General features: G+C 33.0%; 1 protein-coding gene and 1 long non-coding RNA gene across 3 annotated transcripts; one reads left to right on the top strand and one right to left on the bottom strand.

The window, feature by feature from the left end:
- Positions 1 to 5,518: 5,518 nt before the first annotated feature.
- LOC136208397 (uncharacterized) lies at positions 5,519 to 9,065 on the top strand. Of its 2 annotated transcripts, XR_010677110.1 has the most exons (4): positions 5,519 to 6,880; positions 6,950 to 7,014; positions 7,196 to 7,328; positions 8,336 to 9,065. It is a non-coding gene; the product is annotated as an uncharacterized lncRNA (long non-coding RNA). The 2 variants fall into 2 exon arrangements; XR_010677108.1 differs by lacking the exon at positions 8,336 to 9,065 and having other exon boundaries at positions 5,520 to 6,880; positions 7,196 to 7,634.
- A 7,702-nt stretch (positions 9,066 to 16,767) lies between these two features.
- Positions 16,768 to 20,487, bottom strand: LOC136209289 (beta-glucosidase 16-like). The gene is made up of 13 exons (XM_066000718.1): positions 20,291 to 20,487; positions 20,121 to 20,190; positions 19,942 to 20,000; positions 19,787 to 19,862; positions 19,613 to 19,690; positions 19,438 to 19,525; positions 19,103 to 19,349; positions 18,903 to 19,018; positions 18,508 to 18,722; positions 17,929 to 17,960; positions 17,593 to 17,692; positions 17,420 to 17,501; positions 16,768 to 17,038 (listed from the first exon to the last, which is right to left on the bottom strand). Exons 1-13 carry the CDS (start codon positions 20,444 to 20,446, stop codon positions 16,864 to 16,866), a joined length of 1,494 nt encoding a protein of 497 aa, XP_065856790.1. The 5' UTR covers positions 20,447 to 20,487; the 3' UTR covers positions 16,768 to 16,863.
- Between the last annotated feature and the right edge of the window lie 528 nt (positions 20,488 to 21,015).

Here is a 21,015-nt window from a genome sequence, read left to right as displayed (position 1 = left end):
AATGCTAACCAGGCAAGGAATAGGGAATCCCTTTCTCCATAATGATTCACTGCGGCGGTAGAGGCACGGTTCCAAGAGGAATCATGAAGACAGAACCAGAATGAAGAACGATACACCCATCAGGTCAACATGCATTTGCCTTTCACTGCCCATATTATGGGATTCAAAACTGATGGACATTTCAAATCATCAAATTTGTCGCAGTATAAAAGCGAAGACAATTTGAGGCACATACGAGAAAATATAGAGAGTTGATGGACATATATGGGGCGAATGAAGGAATTCTTTTTAGAATGTTCTCTACAATGCTAAGCGGATCAGCTTATGGGTGGTTCGAATCCCTGACGGTCGGATCCATAGATAGTTGGGAGCAATTGAGCAGGGAATTTTATGTGAAATTTGCAGGTAGCATCCCTTCTATGGTGTCCAGTAAAACATTATACGATCTTAACCACAGGGAGGCGAACCCCTAAGAACATATATCAATAGATTTAATAAGCTACACATTGACATAACCAACGTTGACGTTAACACAGCAGTTGAAGCCATAATTAAAAACACGAGGTGTAAGCGATTGCAGGAGAAATTGGTTATTCATAAACCAAAAACAATGGTGGAATTAGTGGAACGTTGCAAGAGGTTCATGGAAATTGACGACATCAACCGGGCTAACGAATCCTCAATCACTAAATCACCAGAAAGAAGGGATCGTGGCGGATCTGGCAGAAGGGATAACAGGTGGGCGGATAGCAGATGGGCGGATCAAAGAGGAAAGCGACCCTCTAAAAGTGGCCTGAACTTTACGCCACTTAATATCCCTAAAAATGAAGTTCTGTTATGGTTAGAGAAAAGCAGATTCAAGCGGGACATCACGTACCCCGATCTGAAAGGAGGAGAACACATCCCAATGGGAAAAAATGCAAAGGCGTATTGCAGGTTCCATAGAAGGCAGGTCCATGACACTAACCGGTGTTTTGCGTTGGATAAAGAAATCGAGAAATTAATCGAGCGTGGTGTGCTTGATAGATTCATCCAGAACGAACACAATGAAGGAAAAGAAAAGGAAGGTTCCAGAACTAAAGGCACGGGAGTGATTAATGTTATTGCAAGCGGACCAGGGTATCAACCGCTTACTAAAAAAGCAAGAACGTGTGTTTTAGATAGGGCAGCTCTTAATAGACCTTTTGCAGAAATTGGCTCGGCGAATGGCCCCCATGCCGATGCTTTGATAATCATGATGACCATCGAAGGATGGGATATGAAATGAGTCATGATTGATACTGGGAGTTCGTGAAACGTGATTACAAGAAATGCGTTCGCCAAATTGAAAATAGATCTTATGTAGGTGGAAGCTACCATCGTGGACATTTTAGGGGTAACTGGACATACAGTCCAAACTAAAGGGCAAGCGATGCTGGAATGCGAAATCACAGATGGAGATCAAACTTGGAAAGGAGAGCAGGATTTTACCATCCTAGATGGTCGGTTGGCGTATAACGCCATCTTAGGAAGACCTTTTCTTTCTGAGGCGGCTGCTTTAATCTCGGTACGCCATTTAATTATATACGTACTAACTGCTAAACGTGGGGTGATGATCAAGGGGAGCCAAAAAAATAGCCCAAAAAACATACATGGCATCCCTAACCATACGCCCGTAAGAAAACGAAGAAGAAAGGGATGAGCAAGATATGAACACTGCAGCCCTAGGAGATACTGAGATGTGTCTTATTTCAGAAGGCAAAAGGGTGAAAATTACGAGAGGGCTCCAACCAGAGATCAAAAAGGCAATTGTACAAACCCTCATTGAATGCCAAGAGGTTTTTGCAGGGGATAATGAAATATTAAGAGGGGTAAGCCTAGACCTTATCACTCACAAGGAGGTGTTTGACTTCTCAACATGGAACTGGGACTGAAAGGGCTCAAAGCCTGAAGGCTTGACTCGAAGCCTGACCGCATTTGGAAGAGTCTTCCGCCATGAGGCATAAAAAGTCATATTGCGAGTAGATTTGCACTCCTTACGAGTCTGAAAAATGGTAAAATACATTGTCAAGTATATTCTAACTCGTGTCTATGTTCTAAACTTTTAATGTTCGGGTTTGAGAGCGAAAGTTGAAAAGGGCCAAAAATGCAAGATTCCCTTTTTCTACAACATGTGGCTGAGTATCCACATGTGGCCGATCGGCCACACACGGTGACCATCAGCCACTCTTTAGAGGTGAACGATTGGCCATCCACCGTGGCCGATTGGCCACACACGGTGACCATCAACTACTCTTCAGAGGTGGACGATTGGTTATCCATTATGGCCGATCATCCATATTCCTGGTTGAATATGGTCGATCATCTACACTCATAGAAGACTATGTTTCCAAGCGCTTTTTGCTCCAAAATCACAAATAGGCTATTCCCGACTACCCAAAACACATGCCATTAGTGAAGGAAAATAGACAAGCCTAGGCGCAGCGGAATAATAAAATTTTAAGTATTTTATCTATTTCCCTTTTCCAAGATCTGTTAATTGTTATTTCATATAAAGAGGGATAAAATGAAATACCTTTTCTAAAGAACTATCTACAGTTACAAACGAAGTGCCCACAACTCTTAATCCGTGTATCACGAACAACAAAAGAAACAACACAGAAAAGAATAACTAATCAGTAATCAACCTTAATAATAGCAATCGCAATGATTGCCTCTAACAGAAATCGATACGAGATCAAAGAGAGAGTAAGAAATAATGTAAATTAGCCGAGACGAAGATGGAACGGTTCCTCCTCCTTTTTTGTTGAGTTGGCCGAAATCTGGGGTTAGGGAGTCTATTTATAGACTTCTCAAAACCCTAATCCCAGTTGTGTTAGGTAATTAAATAATTGGAATCTTATTCGGAATAGGATTCCTAATTAGATAATTAAATAAACACTTTACTATAATCTAAATAATAACTAATTATATCTAGATAATTATTATTAATCAAATTAATAATTAATTAATATTAGGGATAATTAATTAGAGTTTCAATCACATAAAAACTTCTAATTAATATTATCAGATAATCCTTTAATTTAATTCATAACCATAATCAAATTATAATTATTAATCAAATTAATTTATCCCTAATTAATCTATAAATTTCGGCCCATATATACATGTCCCACTAATTACATTTTCGTCCTCCGATTCCAAGTCCCATATGCGACCCATTAGGTTCTTTATTGCCACTAGCTGTATATATCCTTTGAAAGTATTCATCACGATTAATTCCAACATATATATAACGGAATACCGTCGCGAGCTGTTACTAGCAGAACCTATGATATTCCCCCAGAGCAATTAAGAAGTTAGGTTGATAACTGACGTTAACCTTTCTGCATTAGGTACAGTATAATACGATCCTTCATCAACTATATCATGTCGGTCAATTTCTTATAACCATGGAACGTGTCAAGGTTACAAATAACGAAGAGTCCGGTTTTACTTGTACAGGTTGAATTCACTCTGAAAAGATAAGTTAAGTGAAATGTTCATTTCTACTCTTAACTCTATCACCTTGCAAGGATTTCAGTCAATTCACCACAAGTGGCCATTTGGATATATCTCCCACTTATCGGGAGTGACGAATGCTCAATCTGACATTAACTATTCTGCAATTACTTTGTGTGATACCCAACCCTGCTCTCACACACCCCATGCTCTCACCTGTTGGATCGTGCTCACATAGAATCAAAGTACCAGACTCCATAATCCAGAATCACTAATTAACGAATGTTTGAGTCTGAGGATTAGTTATACCTACTAATACCAATGAGATGAACAGTTGACATATTAGATAAATCAATCCATTCTGTTATCTCAAGTCGGGTCCCAATCCTAATGAACTCCTTCACCGGATCCATGTAATTGTCTAGATATCTGAATATCTAAAGCTTGTGAGATCAGCTTTCTGTCTCGACAGAAAACACTATTACATGCAAGTCTCAACAGTAATATGCCAACCCCTATAACATATTACTTGACTTGGGTTGATTTTAAGTCTATTGGTCTATTATAAAGTATAGTCTCACTTCATGCTTGTATGAACACTTTATAGCTACTTAAATAAACTTAGGATTACTTTCTTTATGAAAGATTTGTGCCTTTATATATAGTTACATTTTAATGCTATATATCTTATTAGACAAATGATTAAATAAACAATTTATTCATTAATATTTATATCCTAAAACGATTGTCTTTAGGACACTAAACTCCAACATTCTCCCACTTGGACTAAAGCCAATTGTTTCTGAAAACATTCCCATAAGCGTTCGCATGACGATCATGAACCTTTTGGGGTAAGACATTCTTTAAATGGATCTATAAGATTGTGCCTTGGTGGGCACTCTTTTAATTCTTACATCTACCCTTGTTGTTATCTCTCGAAAGAGATAGTAACGACTGAAGTAGTGTTTGGATGTATTATGAGACTGCGGGCCCTTAGCAAGAGCAACAGCCCTATTGTTAATCTCATTAACAATGTCAGGTACCACACCTAGTTCATTAATGAACTTGCATTCCAAACTTCCTTTTAGCTTCTTCCGAAGCTGCTACATATATATATATATATATATATATATATATATATATATATATATATACTCTGATTTAATTTACTAGCTCGGTCACGATTTCCTGCTCGGAACTATTCCAGCTAATCGTACCTCTTTCAGAATAAACTTGTATTCTGTAAGATCATCTTTATCTGTTTGATGACTTACATCTGAAAGTCTCCAACTTTCAAATTTCATCTCCATATACCCAGAACATATCTTCAGTCATTTTAAGTACTTAAGAATGTTCTTGACAACAATCCAGTGACCATCACTCGGATTGACCTATAATCGACTTTGTCATGCTTAAAGCAAAAGTGATGTTAGGTCTAGTGCAAAATGCTTTGAGCACTTTGTCAATGTATTTAGACTGGGAGGAGTCAAGCAGTCTTCTTAATCTATCTCCATAGATTTTAATCCTTAAGATGTAAGTTGCTTCTCCTAAGTCTATTATGGAGAATTTTATCCGATAACCAAAATTTTCACCGATTGCAGTATAGCTACGTTGTTCCCATTAGTAGAATATCATTGACAAATAATACTAAGTAAACGACCAAGCTCCCACTAGTTTACAAGTAAAGGCTCATATGAGCTCCCACCACTAGTACAAAAATAGCCTATAGCTACACCTTATTAGCCACAGTTATTTAAAAACCGAAGCTAAAGGTCTTTAGAGTCGGTCGTTAGAAAGAACCGACCTTAAAAATACCTTATTAGCCACGGTTTATTATAAAAACCGACTTTAAATATCCCAATTTAAAAATGTGCGTGTTTGTAAGGGTTTTTAGCGTCGGTTTTCCAGAAAACCGATGCCAATAACCCTTTTATTGGTGTCGGTTATGCTTGTAACCGACGCTAATGACCCCTTTAGAGTCGGGTTGTTCAATAACCGACTCTGAAGGCCTGCTATATATTGAAAAATTAGACTCTTATTTTCCACTCTTGTTCTCGCCTTTCTTATTTCTGATTGTTTGAAGAGCCTTAAAGACCTTAAATAAAAAAAACGATCTTCTTGTGCTTCTCCTCTGTTTGCGCGAAGAACCGATTTCCCTAATCTTCTGTTCTTTCTTCTTGCTTCTGCGATTAAACCCTAAACCATTTCCAGTTCGCTTGAGTTCCAACATCTGCTTGAGTTCGTTGGAGTTCGAGTTGGCTTGAGTTCCTCCGTCCGCTTGATTTCGTTGGAGTTCGAGTTGGCTTGAGCTCCTCCGTCTGCTTGAGTTCGTTCGAGTTGGCTTGAGTTCCTCCGTCGGCTTGAGTTCGTTCGATATGGAGTTGGACAAATGTTTATCTTCGAAATTATGCAGGGCAATCGTACCCTTGCTTTAGAGCCGTGTCCAGGTTTCACAATTTTTACTTGTTAATTTGTACATATAGTTTTCCTCTATTCTATAATTGTGTTTGTTTGGTTGCTCATCTGACCTTACCTCAATAAAGCTTTAGGTAATCTTTTCATTTTGTTTATCCTTTAGGTAATTTTTTCATTTTGTGTATATAAATAACAGTTTGATCCATTTTTATGCTTCTTACGGTTGTTTGGATTCGGCACGCTATGTGTTTGATAAAATGCCTGAGAAAAGTGTTGTTTCCTGGAATATTGACGCCCTTGTCCAATTTGGTGAGTTTGAATCTGCATTGAAATTGTTTGTTCAATTACAGGAATTGTTTGAGCCTGATGGGTAGAGCATTTTAAATGCTTGTGCTGGTTTATGTGCTTTGTCTTTGGGGATGTGGGCTCATGCTTATTTGTTGAGAAAGTTTGATGTTGAAGTAGCTATGTATATTTTGGTGTGTATATTGTTTAGTGGATATGTATTATAAATGTGGATCATTAGATATTTGAACTAAGCATGCCTATGAAACCTGATGCTCTTATTCAGATTTTCTCCTCATCCATGCTCAGCAACTCTTTACTTTTGCTGATACATATAGAGGTTGTTATAGTGTAAGCATTCCCCAAGTGCAGGAATACTATAATTCCACAGGATATGGAGATGAACTTTTGTGGGCAGCAGCCTGGTTTTACCATGCAACTTCAGATGAATCATAACTTAATTATGCTACTGAGATCAATGGGGCCGAATTTTCTAATTGGGGAAATCCAACTTGGTTTACATGGGATGACAAACATGTTGGGGCTCAGGTTTTGCTTTCCAGGATAAACATGCTGGGTGCATCCAAAGGGAATTCAATGAAGGAGAATCTTGAGCTTCAAATGTATAAAGAAACAGCTGAGGAATTCATGTGTATGCTTCTTCCAGATTCACCCATAGCCTCATCTAGCAGAACACAAAGTACGTAATTAATTTTCTCTTTCTAATGCAATCAAAATTAAAATCTGATACGTTTCAATTCAATTATAGGTGGTCTGATATGGGTTACATTCATGTGTCTTAAATAAGCTCCTAGTGCTTAATCAATGTGACATGTAAGTAATATGATTTCCTTGCAGTTCTTTGTGCCTCAATTAATTTAATTTTCTGTTTTTCAGTTGGCTGTGTTAATATGTATTTGCCAAATGAATTATGTATCCTTTATTATGGGCCACAATGTTTGTGGCTTTGATGATTGGAATTCATTTAACTTTGTGTTTCATGATGTTCTTAAAGGTTTGACTGGTTCAATTATTTTGAGAAATGGACGGTTGTCTGAACTCATTGCTCAGCTTCAAGAATTACTTAAGGGTGTTGATGAAGTTGAGCTTGCACCCTACAAATATGATAGCTCCTTCTTGCTGCTCAGGTTTTCTTTTCTTCTTTCTTTGCCTTTCTCTTCTTGAATTTGGTAGTCCCATTGATTGAAATTTCCTTTATGATGAGAAACGGAAGATTACTTATTCAATGAAAATAGTTTCCTTCCTAAGGAAATTAGAACGCAAAGGGGAATTTTTTCTCTTTTTTGTACATTAGGAGAAACTTTGTTGACATACAACCTAATTTATGTTTCATTGTCACATTTAGAGTTTTTAATTTAACATTTGAAAGCTGGTATGTATTGCTATTTTTGACTGACATAGTTCTAATATAATATTAGGGAGCTTGTATGTTTCACTTTTAATTGCTTATGATGATAAACTTAGCATGGGCAGTAGTGGTATCATAAAATTTGAAGAATGAGCAGTTAGAATTTTCAATTTTGATTGAAAATGTTGAACAATGAAGTTCATTGGAAATATGAGAGCTATGAAGGTTATTATTAGAAGTACTTCTGATCTTATGAACAAATCGAAGATTAGAAATGATTGTAGTGTGGTAGCACCTTTAGAATTCTTCTAAAATTCTTTTTTCGTAACAAAGCTTTATTTTTTTTCTGATTGAGTTTGTGTAGAGCATAATGATATATAAATTTGTTCCTTTCCATGGTAACTTCTATAATTCACTTCAATCACAAAGCATTCACACTTGAAATTCCAAGGTTGAACCAAAATTAAAGAAAGAAAATCTTTCTTCTTGTTTTGGGTCTAGACTACTGTGATGCTATTTTCAATAAGTAGTGTGTTCTCATGAATTTTCCAGAGAGATCTTAATTGGTCCTCTTTTCAAGCATTCTTTATTAATATTAAGAATTTCTAGGGATCGAATATCTCACAATAGTAATTTAAAGAAATGTAGATAGTCCAACAAATTTTATGACATTTGCAAAATTCCCAATGTAATATGCGTATGGCTGTTGTTATATATGTCATTTTGTTAACTTTTCTATCTTAAATTAACAAGGTGTTTTTTTTCCTTTCCTCCAAATTAACACAGTCCAAGTCGTATGCTGACAACTTCAAGTGGAAGGGCTCAGTAAAGAGTGAAGAATCTAATTAACTAGCTAGTAAACGTGATCCATCAAAAATAGGGGAAAGTTTAAATAAAACCCCTGTGATTTTACTAATTTTCAGATAAAGGACTGTGGTTTACTTTTTGTCAAAACGATGACTGAGGTTTCACACTTTTAATAATGCTATTAAAACCATTTTTAACGACCTGAAGATGAAAATTTTCAAGAATTAAAGTTGTTCAATGTCATATTTTCTATGGAACTACATTTTCGATTTTAGAAAATCATATTTTTTGGACTCTCTCTCTAAACATTAACTTTCTCTCTCTTTACCAAACATCATCTAAATAATCTCGAAATAAAAAAGTTGAAGAATTAAAGTTGCTTAGAATATTAGTAGTTCTTAAAATATGCCATTTTTGAAGTTGTTAAGGGTGATTTTAATAGTATCAATCGAAAAAGTCCTTTTGTTAAAGTTGAAAACCTCAGTCCTCGTTTTGACAAAAAGTAAACCACAGTTCTTTATCTGAAAACTAGTGAAACCACAGAGGTTTTATTTGAACTTTACCCTCAAAAATATGTAAGTTCCATCTTGTATTGTAAAAAAAAAACTTCCATCCTATATCTATAATTATTATCTTGTATTTCATATATTGCCCAATAAAAGAAAATGAACTTTTAGTCTGGAAAACAATCTAGTACGAGTGTCTATTGTGTGTGAAATTCCCTCTGTCTTGTGAGATTTTCTGACAATGATATCACAGGCAATCCAAAATCTTTCATCTTGTAATAATATTTATGCTTGATTATATTTCAATATTAGAGCTCCATTCAATCCAAAATATTTTATTTTTTTTTTTTTAATTAAAAACATGTCATTGGCTACGGTTGTTAGAACAACCGACTCTAATGATCAGAGCATTAGAGTCGGTTGTTTCAACAACTGACTCTAATGGTCAGAGCATTAGAGTCGGTCGTTACAAAAAACTGTGGCTAAAGACCCCGTTAGCAACGGATGTTTGTAACAACTGTGGCAAAAACGCAAGGCATTAGAGTCGGTTATTTGTAAAAACCGACTCTAATGCCCTTTTGGCCACGGTCGAACAACCGTGGCTAAAGACGCCAAGCATTTGTCACGCCTCTTTTGGCCACGGTCGTACAACCGTGGCTAATGATGGTAAACGACCGTGGCCATAGGCCATTTATGTACTAGTGCACTAGTTTACAAGTAAAGGCTCATATGAGCTCCCACTAGCTTACATGTATAGGTTCACAAGAGTCTTCTCATAAGTTATAGGTGTATCGTCTAACACGTGAACCTCTTTGCCGTCTCCCACTAAAAATCCAAATCTCTTTGGTATTTCATCCGCTCCCACTAGAAATCCAAATCTCTTTGGGATTTGATGAACTCGACCAGACCTATGAGTTAGTAATGTCACCAGTGTCTCATCTTGTGAGACAGATTCGGGTTCCACCATTGCTTCCGCTATTTCAGCCAATCCTTCTTCTTGAACTTCTTCAAGTTCAATCACGCTTTCTACTTGTGTATCTTAATACATACCCAATCTTTTCGAACTTCAAAACAATTTTGACGATGGGTATCAGTGTATCTTAATACATACCCAATCATTTCGAATCCTCAAAACAATTTTGAGTTTGCCAAAATATTTGGTGAATTTTGAACTATTCAATTTGTTATCGGTTAAAATATTACGTAGATCCATTTTAGATATGATGATTCAGAGTATTTACTTAAGAGTGAGATAGAGTGACGGATGTTATTCATTTGTTTAATTCATTTACAATTTAAATACGTTGGACTTTTATGTTTTTAAATTGCTCCCATTATTTTACCAAATTAATAACCCTCCATATTAATTCGAAGGATATTCAAAACCCTTTAGTGAGCTAGAATCCTAACTCCTAAAATTTCACCTTGAGTTTACTCAACAAGCTAAGTTTTATTCATTGGGTAGATTCATGCAATCAATCACATCAACAATGCGACTTCTAGGTTATTGGGTTACTAACCACATTAGTAACTGATATGTGTCGTTTATCAATCCCAACCATATTGCCCATTAGGTTAGAACAACATGAGTTTACTCATCCAATTATTCTAACCTAATCCAAGTCATTACCCTATATTCGTGAAAACGATTTTCGATAATTCAGGTGTTACCATAAGACACCGAGCTTGAGTTTACTCAACAACCCTAAGGCCCCCAGTACTGCCGGCTGAATTATAATATTAGGGAGGGGCAACCGATTTTTACAATAACTCGTTTATTGACTTGACTTTTGATTAGTGAGGGGTTTTATTTAAAGTCTCATAATCTAACCTAGTCTTGATTTGCTTTAGCATACATCAGACACATACAATTTACATTGGTGGTTATGGACATATTATCTAAATTATTCCGTTGAGCTAGAAACGGAATAAAAGGTCAAACCTAGGGAAATACTAACTATTACATATTTCTCTTTAGGTCCTCCGTCTTCTCCATGACGCCTTGAAATTACATCAATATTAATTTCTATACTACTAAAGAATACTTCAACTAATTTGAAGGGAATTAGATGAGAAGATAAATTACAATAGAGAGTAGATAAGGCAGGACACGCAAGTCCTATTTTCCAAAATACCAAAAGACTAAATAACTATTATAGAGGGTTCAAATATGTCCATAACTCCGAACATGCAAAGACTCAATTAAATAAATTTAATTGGTTGATTACATGAACTGTTTATGTAATATTTTAGTTAATCAAATTAACTCTTAAATTAATTTTATTATCAATTTAGTCCTTTACTTAACTTTATTATCAAATTAACCTTTAATTAATTTTGTATCATTTATATTTTATTCTAATTAAAATATATCAAATATAAACTTAATTAGACACTCAAAATATAACTATACAAAGTATTAATTGTTTGTGTTCAATTATTTTACCAAAATTATTCAACATGTTTAATTCAACCGTATCAAATACAAATAATTAAACATCAAATAACTTTGCAAAATTAATTCCAAAACATAAAACTTTTAAGACGAGAGATTATAAATTATTGTGTTTAATCATTTTACCAAAACCGTTTAACGTGATTAACTAATACATCAAACATGATTATTAATCACAAGAACCCGGTTAGCAAAATCAAATTAGAACACATATAATTACCATATCCTTTTATTAATTATAACAATTATAAATTAATAAACTTATATGGACTGATTCGTTGTTCCTAAATTTTAATTTTGTATCAATGAAATAGTTCGTCTAATTAATCGTATCAAAATATCTTTAATTAGACAACTCAATTTTAATCTATACAATTTTAAAATAGACAACGATCAAATATATGGATTAATTAATTCTATATATAAATTTTAGTTTTCTGAAAAAATCAAAATATTTTGAAAAACTCAAAAAATCAAAATAAACGTGACGGGGACGAAAACCGGATTCGTCCCTGTCGCGGATCACATCCGCGACGCTGGGCGGCATTGATGCCAAAAAGCAGCATTGTGTGCAACTCTTTTAATAAAAGAGTTGGTGTGCAACTCTTTAACAGAAGAGTTGCACACGATGGACACAGTAGCTTTTGCTACTGTGTCCAAACTCCTTTAATTTTTTTTTTTAAATTACGATATATATATTTATTTATAAAACTATTTTATAAATAATCTTTTCAAATACATATCAATAATTAATCGATTCTAGCCGTTTCATTTAAATCATTAACAAAATCAAAATTTTCAAAAGATTAATCTAATTAACTCTTTTAACGATTCAAACAGTTAAAACCCTTAATCCACAAAACACGTATATCACATATATAAACCTTGTTTTAATCAACCGTTTAATTCTACAAACAGCTTTGTTAATTAACCGAATCATAAAACATTTTAATCTCATCTTAACTATTTATCTTTAGATTAATTCACTAAATCAAATTTATTAATTAACCTAACAATAAATCTATTCAATCTGATTGAAAACCCCTTTTATTTACATATATGAAATAACAGATTAACATAGGCTCTGATACCAATGAATGAAAATAGACAAGCCTAGGCGCAGCGGAATAATAAAATTTTAAGTATTTTATCTATTTCCCTTTTCCAATATCTGTTAATTGTTATTTCATATAAAGAGGGATAGAATGAAATACCTTTTCTGAAGAACTATCTACAGTTACAAACGAAGTGGCCACAACTCTTAATACGTGTATCACAAACAACAAAAGAAACAACACAGAAAAAAATAACTAATCAGTAATCAACCTTAATAATAGCAATCGCAATGATTGCCTCTAACAGAAATCGATACGAGATCAAAGAGAGAGTAAGAAATAATGTAAATTAGCCGAGACGAAGATGGAACGGTTCCTCCTCCTTTTTTGTTGAGTTGGCCGAAATCTGGGGTTAGGGAGTCTATTTATAGACTTCTCAAAACCCTAATCCCAGTTGTGTTAGGTAATTAAATAATTGGAATCTTATTCGGAATAAGATTCCTAATTAGATAATTAAATAAACACTTTACTATCATCTAAATAATAACTAATTATATCTAGATAATTATTATTAATCAAATTAATAATTAATTAATATTAGGGATAATTAATTAGAGTTTCAATCACATAAAAACTTCTAATTAATATTATCAGATAATCTTTTAATTTAATTCACAACCATAATCAAATTATAATTATTAATCAAATTAATTTATCCCTAATTAATCTATAAATTTCGGCCCATATATACATGTCCCACTAATTACATTTTCGTCCTCCGATTCCAAGTCCCATATGCGACCCATTAGGTTCTTTATTGCCACTAGTCGTATATATCCTTTGAAATTATTAATCACGATTAATTCCAACATATATATAACGGAATACCATCGCGAGCTGTTACTAGCAGAACCTATGATATCCCCCCAGAGCAATTAAGAAGTCAGGTTGATAACTGAATTTAACCTTTCTGCATTAGGTACAGTATAATACGATCCTTCATCAACTATATCATGTCGGTCAATTCCTTATAACCATGGAACGTGTCAAGGTTACATATAACGAAGAGTCTGGTTTTACTTGTACAGGTTGAATTCACTCTGAAAAGATAAGTTAAGTGAAATGTTCATTTCTACTCTTAACTCTATCACCTTGCAAGAATTTCAGTCAATTCACCGCAAGCGGCCATTTAGATATATCTCCCACTTATCGGGAGTGACGAATGCTCAATCTGACATTAACTATTCTGCAATTACTTTGTGTGATACCCAACCCTGCTCTCACACACCCCAGGCTCTCACCTGTTGGATCGTGCTCGCACAGAATCAAAGTACCAGACTCCATAATCCAGAATCACTAATTAACGAATGTTTGAGTCTGAGGATTAGTTATACCTACTAATACCAATGAGATGAACAGTTGACACATTAGATAATCAATCCATTCTGTTATCTCAAGTCAGGTCCCAATCCTAATGAACTCCTTCACCGGATCCATGTAACTGTCTAGATATCTGAATATCTAAAGCTTGTGAGATCAGCTTTCTGTGTCGATAAAAAATACTGTTACATGCAAGTCTCAACAGTAATATGCCAACCCCTATAACATATTACTTGACTTGGGTTGATTTTAAGTCTATTGGTCTATTATAAAGCATAGTCTCACTTCATGCTTGTATGAACACTTTATAACTACTTAAATAAACTTAGGATTACTTTCTTTATGAAAGATTTGTGCCTTTATATATAGTTACATTTTAATGCTATATATCTTATTAGACAAATGATTAAATAAACAATTTATTCATTAATATTTATATACTAAAACAATTGTCTTTAGGACACTAAACTCCAACATTCTCCCACTTGTGCCTTTAATTGATGTTTTTGTTTTTTTGGTGTAGATGTTTATCCTCCACCGCCGACTTCATATCCGCTGCAACAGCAACAATGTCCTTTTGTTGCGCCGCCACCGGCTGCTCCTTCTTTTGTACCTATCCCTATTAAAAACACAGAAGTCTGAAAAAATTTGGGTTAAAAAGGAGCCCACAGAGTAATCTTACATATCCATTTGTTCCATCTCCAATTTATCTTCCATTGAACAACAACAACAAAAGAAAGCAGTAGACTCATCCAATACATTCTGTTTGGTTTCGTTTCAATTGCCTTCCCCAAAAAAGGGTTACTAATCTGCGTTTAACAAACACTACTTAATCCCCCAGAAAGAAAAAGGTTAATTTGATTTTTCTTTTGAAAGTTGGAGAGAAAATGAAGAATCGGAAATGAAAGAGGAAGAAGATGGAAAGAGTGCCTGGTGCAGTGGGAACAAGCGCAAGTTTGACATTGAGAATGGGCCAGACTATATTTTCGACAGCTTCTCTTCTATTCATGTGTTCGAATCCAACAAATTTTTCCAGAAAACCAAAAACCATGATGTTCACTTTTTATATTAGGGATTTTTTTAATACCATTTTGCCCCTGATCAAAAACCTAGCCAAAGTGCCACATCATCCCAAAATAACGGTGTAAGCAAAAAATCCGTTTTTTGGTAACGACGTTTAACATATACCTCTGTTTGTAAAAAAAACCCATAGGTTCGCGTTTGCAAATCAAGCAAACCACAAACATTTTTTTGTACTTATCCCTTTAAATTACACCGTCAAGTAGAGATATAAAAAAACAATCCAATCCAATTAATCAATGGATTGACTATAAATAACATATCCAACCCATGAATACTCCATAAAGTTGGATTGGATTGGTTATTAACAACCAATCAATTAATTAGTTTTACATAAAGTTATACCTATTATTATTATTTTGAACTAAATAATTAAATTTATTAGAGGGTTAATTTAAAAAAATCCATATGGTTTCACATTTTTACATATCGGTACCTATAGTTTTTGTCCTGGAACAAACCTTATATTTTGCACCGTTAGTAGAATCAAGGCAATGCCTTTAACACCGTTAAACTGCAGTGATATTTTTGAGAAAATTTTGTTTAATTCTGGAATTTCAAAATTTTTGCAGCGTATTCTGGAATGGAATTCTAGAATTTCTAGAATTTTGGAAATTCTAAAAAATTCTCAAATTTCAAATTTCTGAAATTCCAGAATTCTGAAATTCTAGATTTCTGAAATTTGAGAATTTTAAAATTCCTGATTTTTGCAATTCCAGAATTTTCTCAAATTTCTAGAATTCTCGAACGAATTTGAGAAAGATTTTCGAAGTTTCAGGATTTTTTGAAATTCCAGAATTTTCTAGAATTTCAAAAATTCTTGAATGAATTCTAGTAAGATTTTTGAAATTCTAGAATTTTCTAAAATTTCATAATTTTTTTGAAAATTTTAAAATTTTAGGACGAATTTTGAAAATTTTAACATTTCTAGAAATTCTAGAAAATTTTAAAATTCTGGATTTTTGAATTTCCAAAATTCCAATTTTTTTTTTTAAATTTCAAGAATTTTGGGAATGCAAACTAATTCTAGTTCAGTTATATATTCACAAATATTAAGCTTTTTTAGTAGATTGGTTAATTAATCAGTTAAATAATTTTATTCACGTGTTAAAATTGTATTGGTTTGGTTATAACCAACTCAATAGAATAAATAAACCAACAAACTAGTTATTTTGGTTTTGGATTGGATTGGGTAAAATCCATGGATTGGTTAAAATGTTGAATACCTCTATTGTCAAATTCTAATGATATATAAAATCGATAATTACATGCATTTTTATCTTTAAAAAAATTATATTCATATATCGATAAAACACGCCCTCTATAAAACACAACCTCTTCATTGAAACCATAAATCATATGATGGACATTTCACGTTTTTTAGATTGATCATTAAGATCATTTTACACCATTGTAGGGGGAGGGGGTTGTGTTTTTTTTTTCAAGAAAAGAAAAAACATCAGCCATAAAAATAAAACAAGAGAAAAAAATACCAAAACGGAAAAAAAGGCAAGTAGGAATCATTTGATATAAATTTTTTTTTATAGAAATTACTTATATATTGCACTAGATGAACAAGTTTAAATACAAAACGACAATAGAAAGAAATAAAATCTCACTTAAGTATAGGCTAAAGCCTAATACGAAAACCACAAAGGGAATAAAAGAAAAAAAACAATAATAATCTAAGATTTTTTTGATAGAAATTGGGACGAGACAGAACTTGGGCGGGCAATAATAATCTAAGATATTAATATTAATGAAATATAAAAGGAATAATCATTATGTAAGTAAATAAAATTATATAAGACAATTTATAGAGAATGTTTTTTTTTTTTATGAAAATGTCTACCTCTTAATTAAATATGAAAAGAACAAGTACAACAAGAAATGGAAAAAGTAAAAAACCTTAGAAAATCCACAATGGGACGAAAACAACTACAAAGAGTATAAAAAGCCATAAAATCTTATACGACAATTTATAGAGAATGTTGATACAATATTGATGAAGAAAGATGTTGTCCTTCTCATTCATTTCTGAGCCTTAAGAAATTCTTTGAACCACAAAGCAGATGATCTAAGAGTTCTTTTCAATCCGTTTTCATAGTCAATGTGGACTATTCCAAAACGGGATGTGTAACCATCTATCCATTCAAAGTTATCTAATAATGACCATGCCATGTACCCCTTCACTTTAACTCCCTGTCTGTACAAGTCATCAATTCATTCTTTTATCAGTTAATTTGCAAATTAAATTTTTTACTATACTACATCTACATTGTGCCACTTCAGTGCCACTAATGACCTCTCATAATTTGAGAGATATAAAGGAAATTTAACAAGGGACCGAATCCTTGGAAGACCTCCCACCCATTAAACAACACGTGCCACAAATGTTGATGTGGACAATGAGTCGAGGTCATTGGTAGAATCCAATCTCCTATAAAATTTCTGATGGTCCGAGACCATAATTAAATCATCCAATAGTTATCAACATTTACTACAAGAAAATTAACTAATAGTGATAGAAAATTTCGATAATGATAAGGAAAAATTCAGATTTAAATTTAAAATTGATTATACTTACTTTATTGCTTCACTTAATTCAGCAATATGACCTTGGTAATATTCTACTCGGAATTTATCATCGATTTTTGAATCAATAACACCTAAAAAAAGACAAAATGGTTATTGTAAAACTATGAAATGTGGAATCAATTGGTTTATTTTTGTGGAAAATAGGGTATAATTAATTCGTACCATTCTCGGTGATATACATTATAGGGTCATTATACTTATTTTTTACGTAAAGAAGTAATTCTTTAAGTCCTGGAGGATAAACCAAAATCCAAGTACCAGCCTGCATAAAATAAAATAGATAAATAATTTAGAAACCTTTTTAGACATTTTACAAAATTTAAAACCTACAAATTTCTATCCATCATGCTAGAGAGACCTAAACACATCAGTAATTATGAACAATTTTTTGTCCATCAACCCTTAAGTATTTGCTTATGGATTTAACACTTATATATATATATATATATGTAAATATTAAATTGCATAAATGAAAAGCATGGTGGATATATGTTATACCATGGGACCAATTGGAATTCCATTTCTTTTGTCTGAAAGAAACAAAAATGTTAATTTAATAAGAACAAAAACAACTCAATATTTTAATATATAAGGGCTAAATTACATCTATGGAAACTCAATTTTTATCATTATTAATATTATGGTCAGTCAACTTCGAAGTGAAACATAAAGTAACTCAACTTTATCTTTTACTAACATTATAATTATCTATAAAAGTAAATAGTCTCGAAATGACCAAAATTTAAAATTGTTTAAATCACATTTATCATGTAACCATATTTTATTTTCTAAATCACCATTTTCATAACTTTTTTCCTTTAAATAGTCACTTTCTCCCTCCTTAAATTACCTAAACCAAAAAATTTCACGAATTAAAGTTATTTAAAATTTTATTTTCACTTATAAAGGAGGGTTACCTGCTATTAGATTAATAAAGGATGACTAACTTTTATATTTATAAAAGTAAATTTGAGTGACTTTGATGTTGGATTTTAAAATGGAGTGACAGTAATGTTAATAAGGGAAAAATTGAGTGAGCATTGATATAATTTAGGGTGGGAATATGAATTAACATACCTGTACCATTAACACAACGATCAGAATCGTAAGTGACCTTAAAAGTTTGACAAACAGAATGAGAAACATAAAGAGTAGTATAATAATTCATTCCAATAAAATCATAAGACCCTTTAACCAAATTGGATTCCTCTTTTGTAAATGTTGGTAGTCTTGTTCCCACTCTATCAACCATTTCTGCTGGGTATGAACCATGATATAGTGGTTCCATAAACCTTCAAGGTATCAAAAACTAAATTCAATTTCATTCATCACTGACGTATTCTGCCATTTTTTTAGTAATGATATCAAACTGTATAATTATTGGTAGATATGTAAATATCTTGTATATCTTATTTTGTCCTGTATGCTATTACTTTCAATTAAATCACATTTTTAGAAGAAAATATATTTACCAACCCACTTGGAAAGCAAGAGCTCGAGCTTTTGCAAGCAGATCATCGCTTGAATCAGTCAAGGGAATCACCCATGCAGTATTTAGTGCTATCCCAATTTGACCCTTTTGAGACACCTGTCAGGACCAAAATCAATTATTATTCCAAATCAATTGAAATTGAAATTAAAAAAAAAAGGTTAGATTTTGATAGAAATGAACCTGGTATTTTTCTCTATATACTTTAACTGCAGCAGCATGGGCAAGGAGCTGATAATGTGCTACTATATAGCACTCAGTAGCAGCATTACCTGCATTACATCTAGTACGATTTGTACATCTACCTGGAGCAAAAGTTCCAGTTGAATATGTTGTTGAAAATGTCAATGGCTCATTCACAGTTAGCCAAATCTTCACTCGATCACCAAATGTATTAAAGCACAAGTTCGCATAATCGCGAAAATCCTCACTACAAATCAATAATTAATTATAAGTTTGGCACACCATAATATTATTTAAATTAAATCTTACTGTTTTGTTTTTTTATTTGTACTTACACAATTTGGGGGCCTAGAAAGCCAAGGTATTTATCTTCTAGGGCTTGTGGAGTATCCCAATGGAATAGAGTAACAAGAGGGGTGATTCCTTCAAAATAAAATTATTCATTCGATACAATTGTTACATTTGAATAAAATAGAAAGAATAAAATTGATTGGGATATTGGTATTGAACCATTTGCTAGGAGTTCATTAATGAGATTATTGTAGTAATCGATGCCTTTCTGATTAATTCCTCCTTTCAGGCTACCCTCTAATTCAATAAGAGAAATAAAGTTACACAAAGGTAATCAATTTTATTTTATTTAAAAAAAAATCAAAATTAAGAAGGATATATTGATATGCTTACCAGGCAAAACTCTAGACCAAGAGATGGATAATCTATAAACGTTAAAGTCTAAATTTTTCATTATAGCCACATCTTCCTGGATAAATACAATATTTCGTTACATTTATGAATGAGAAATAGATAATTGTAACATATAACAACAAACAAGAACACACCTTGTATCTATGATACTGATCATCGGCAATACTAGCATTACTATGATCTGCTACCCGATCTGCATCATACCCATATTTCGTTTAAAATGTTATTTTTATGAGACCTTTGAACTATTTTTTAATATTTTTAATAAAATATATGAAATCATAAACTTAGAGTTAAAGAGACTAGAACTAACCTAGATGTGATAGAATAAAGGTATCCCATATACTTGGTTTTCTACCATCTTCAGTAGCTGCACCTTCATACTATATAATAATTAAAAGTATAAATTTATTTATTTATAATCATATGGAATGTGACATAACCATTTTTTTTTTTTAATTTAGAATGAAAAAACTGAGGAACCTGAGGAGCAGATGATGCTGTCCCAAAGAGAAATCCAGAAGGAAAACTTGCTCGAGAAACTGAAGCGTATGAATTATTTTGCCCAAAAGCAACGATGAAAATAAAAAAATGGGTGATTGGGTAAAGAAGGTATCCAATTTTTCCAACACCAAACATTTTGAAGTTCTACTTAACAATATCTAAAAGAGGTTGGAGAATGTTTTGTTTTACTAATGAGAATTCATATCATATTCACAATTGGAATAACTTTAGTTGATGAATTGGCTAAAACTCTCGTATTTATAACCTATCTCCTTAACTAATAAGTTTTCAATATTGAATGATTCAATTGTTTGCTAAAATTGGAATCCATTGCATAGATATCGGATTGTTAGCCAAGACTTTTACAAAATGATAATGATAGTATTTCACTTCTTTTTTTTAGGCCTAATACTCCTCCATCCCCCTTAACTTGTCCAAATTGGTCATTTTACCCCATCAATTTATCGAATGTCCTATTTACCCCCTTAACTCCATAAAAGTGGTATTTCTCACCTCCTCAACTTATCCATTTATCCACCAAACTCATAGAATATCCTATTTACCCCCTTAACTCCATAATAGTGGTATTTCTCACCCTCTCAACTTGTCCATTTACCTCCTCCCCAACTCATAGAATGTCCTATTTACCCCCCTTAACTCCATAAAAGTGGTATTTCTCACTCCTTACAATCTATCATCGAGGC

The sequence above is a fragment of the Euphorbia lathyris genome, chromosome 10 (genome assembly GCF_963576675.1).
Source record: "Euphorbia lathyris chromosome 10, ddEupLath1.1, whole genome shotgun sequence".
Lineage (NCBI taxonomy): Eukaryota > Viridiplantae > Streptophyta > Magnoliopsida > Malpighiales > Euphorbiaceae > Euphorbia > Euphorbia lathyris.
Note: the sequence above shows the minus strand (reverse complement) of the source record. Positions and strands in the feature narration are given on the sequence as shown.

Bases quoted from the DNA above. Each gene is read 5' to 3' on its own strand.
- LOC136209289 (XM_066000718.1), bottom strand. From the start codon at position 20,446: ATGTTTGGTGTTGGAAAAATTGGATACCTTCTTTACCCAATCACCCAT. The intron at 19,526-19,612 runs GTTCAATACCAA...TTTATTTTGAAG, and splicing joins TAATGAACTCCTAGCAAATG to GAATCACCCCTCTTGTTACT. The intron at 17,039-17,419 runs GTAAGTATAATC...TGACTTGTACAG, and splicing joins GAATTAAGTGAAGCAATAAA to ACAGGGAGTTAAAGTGAAGG.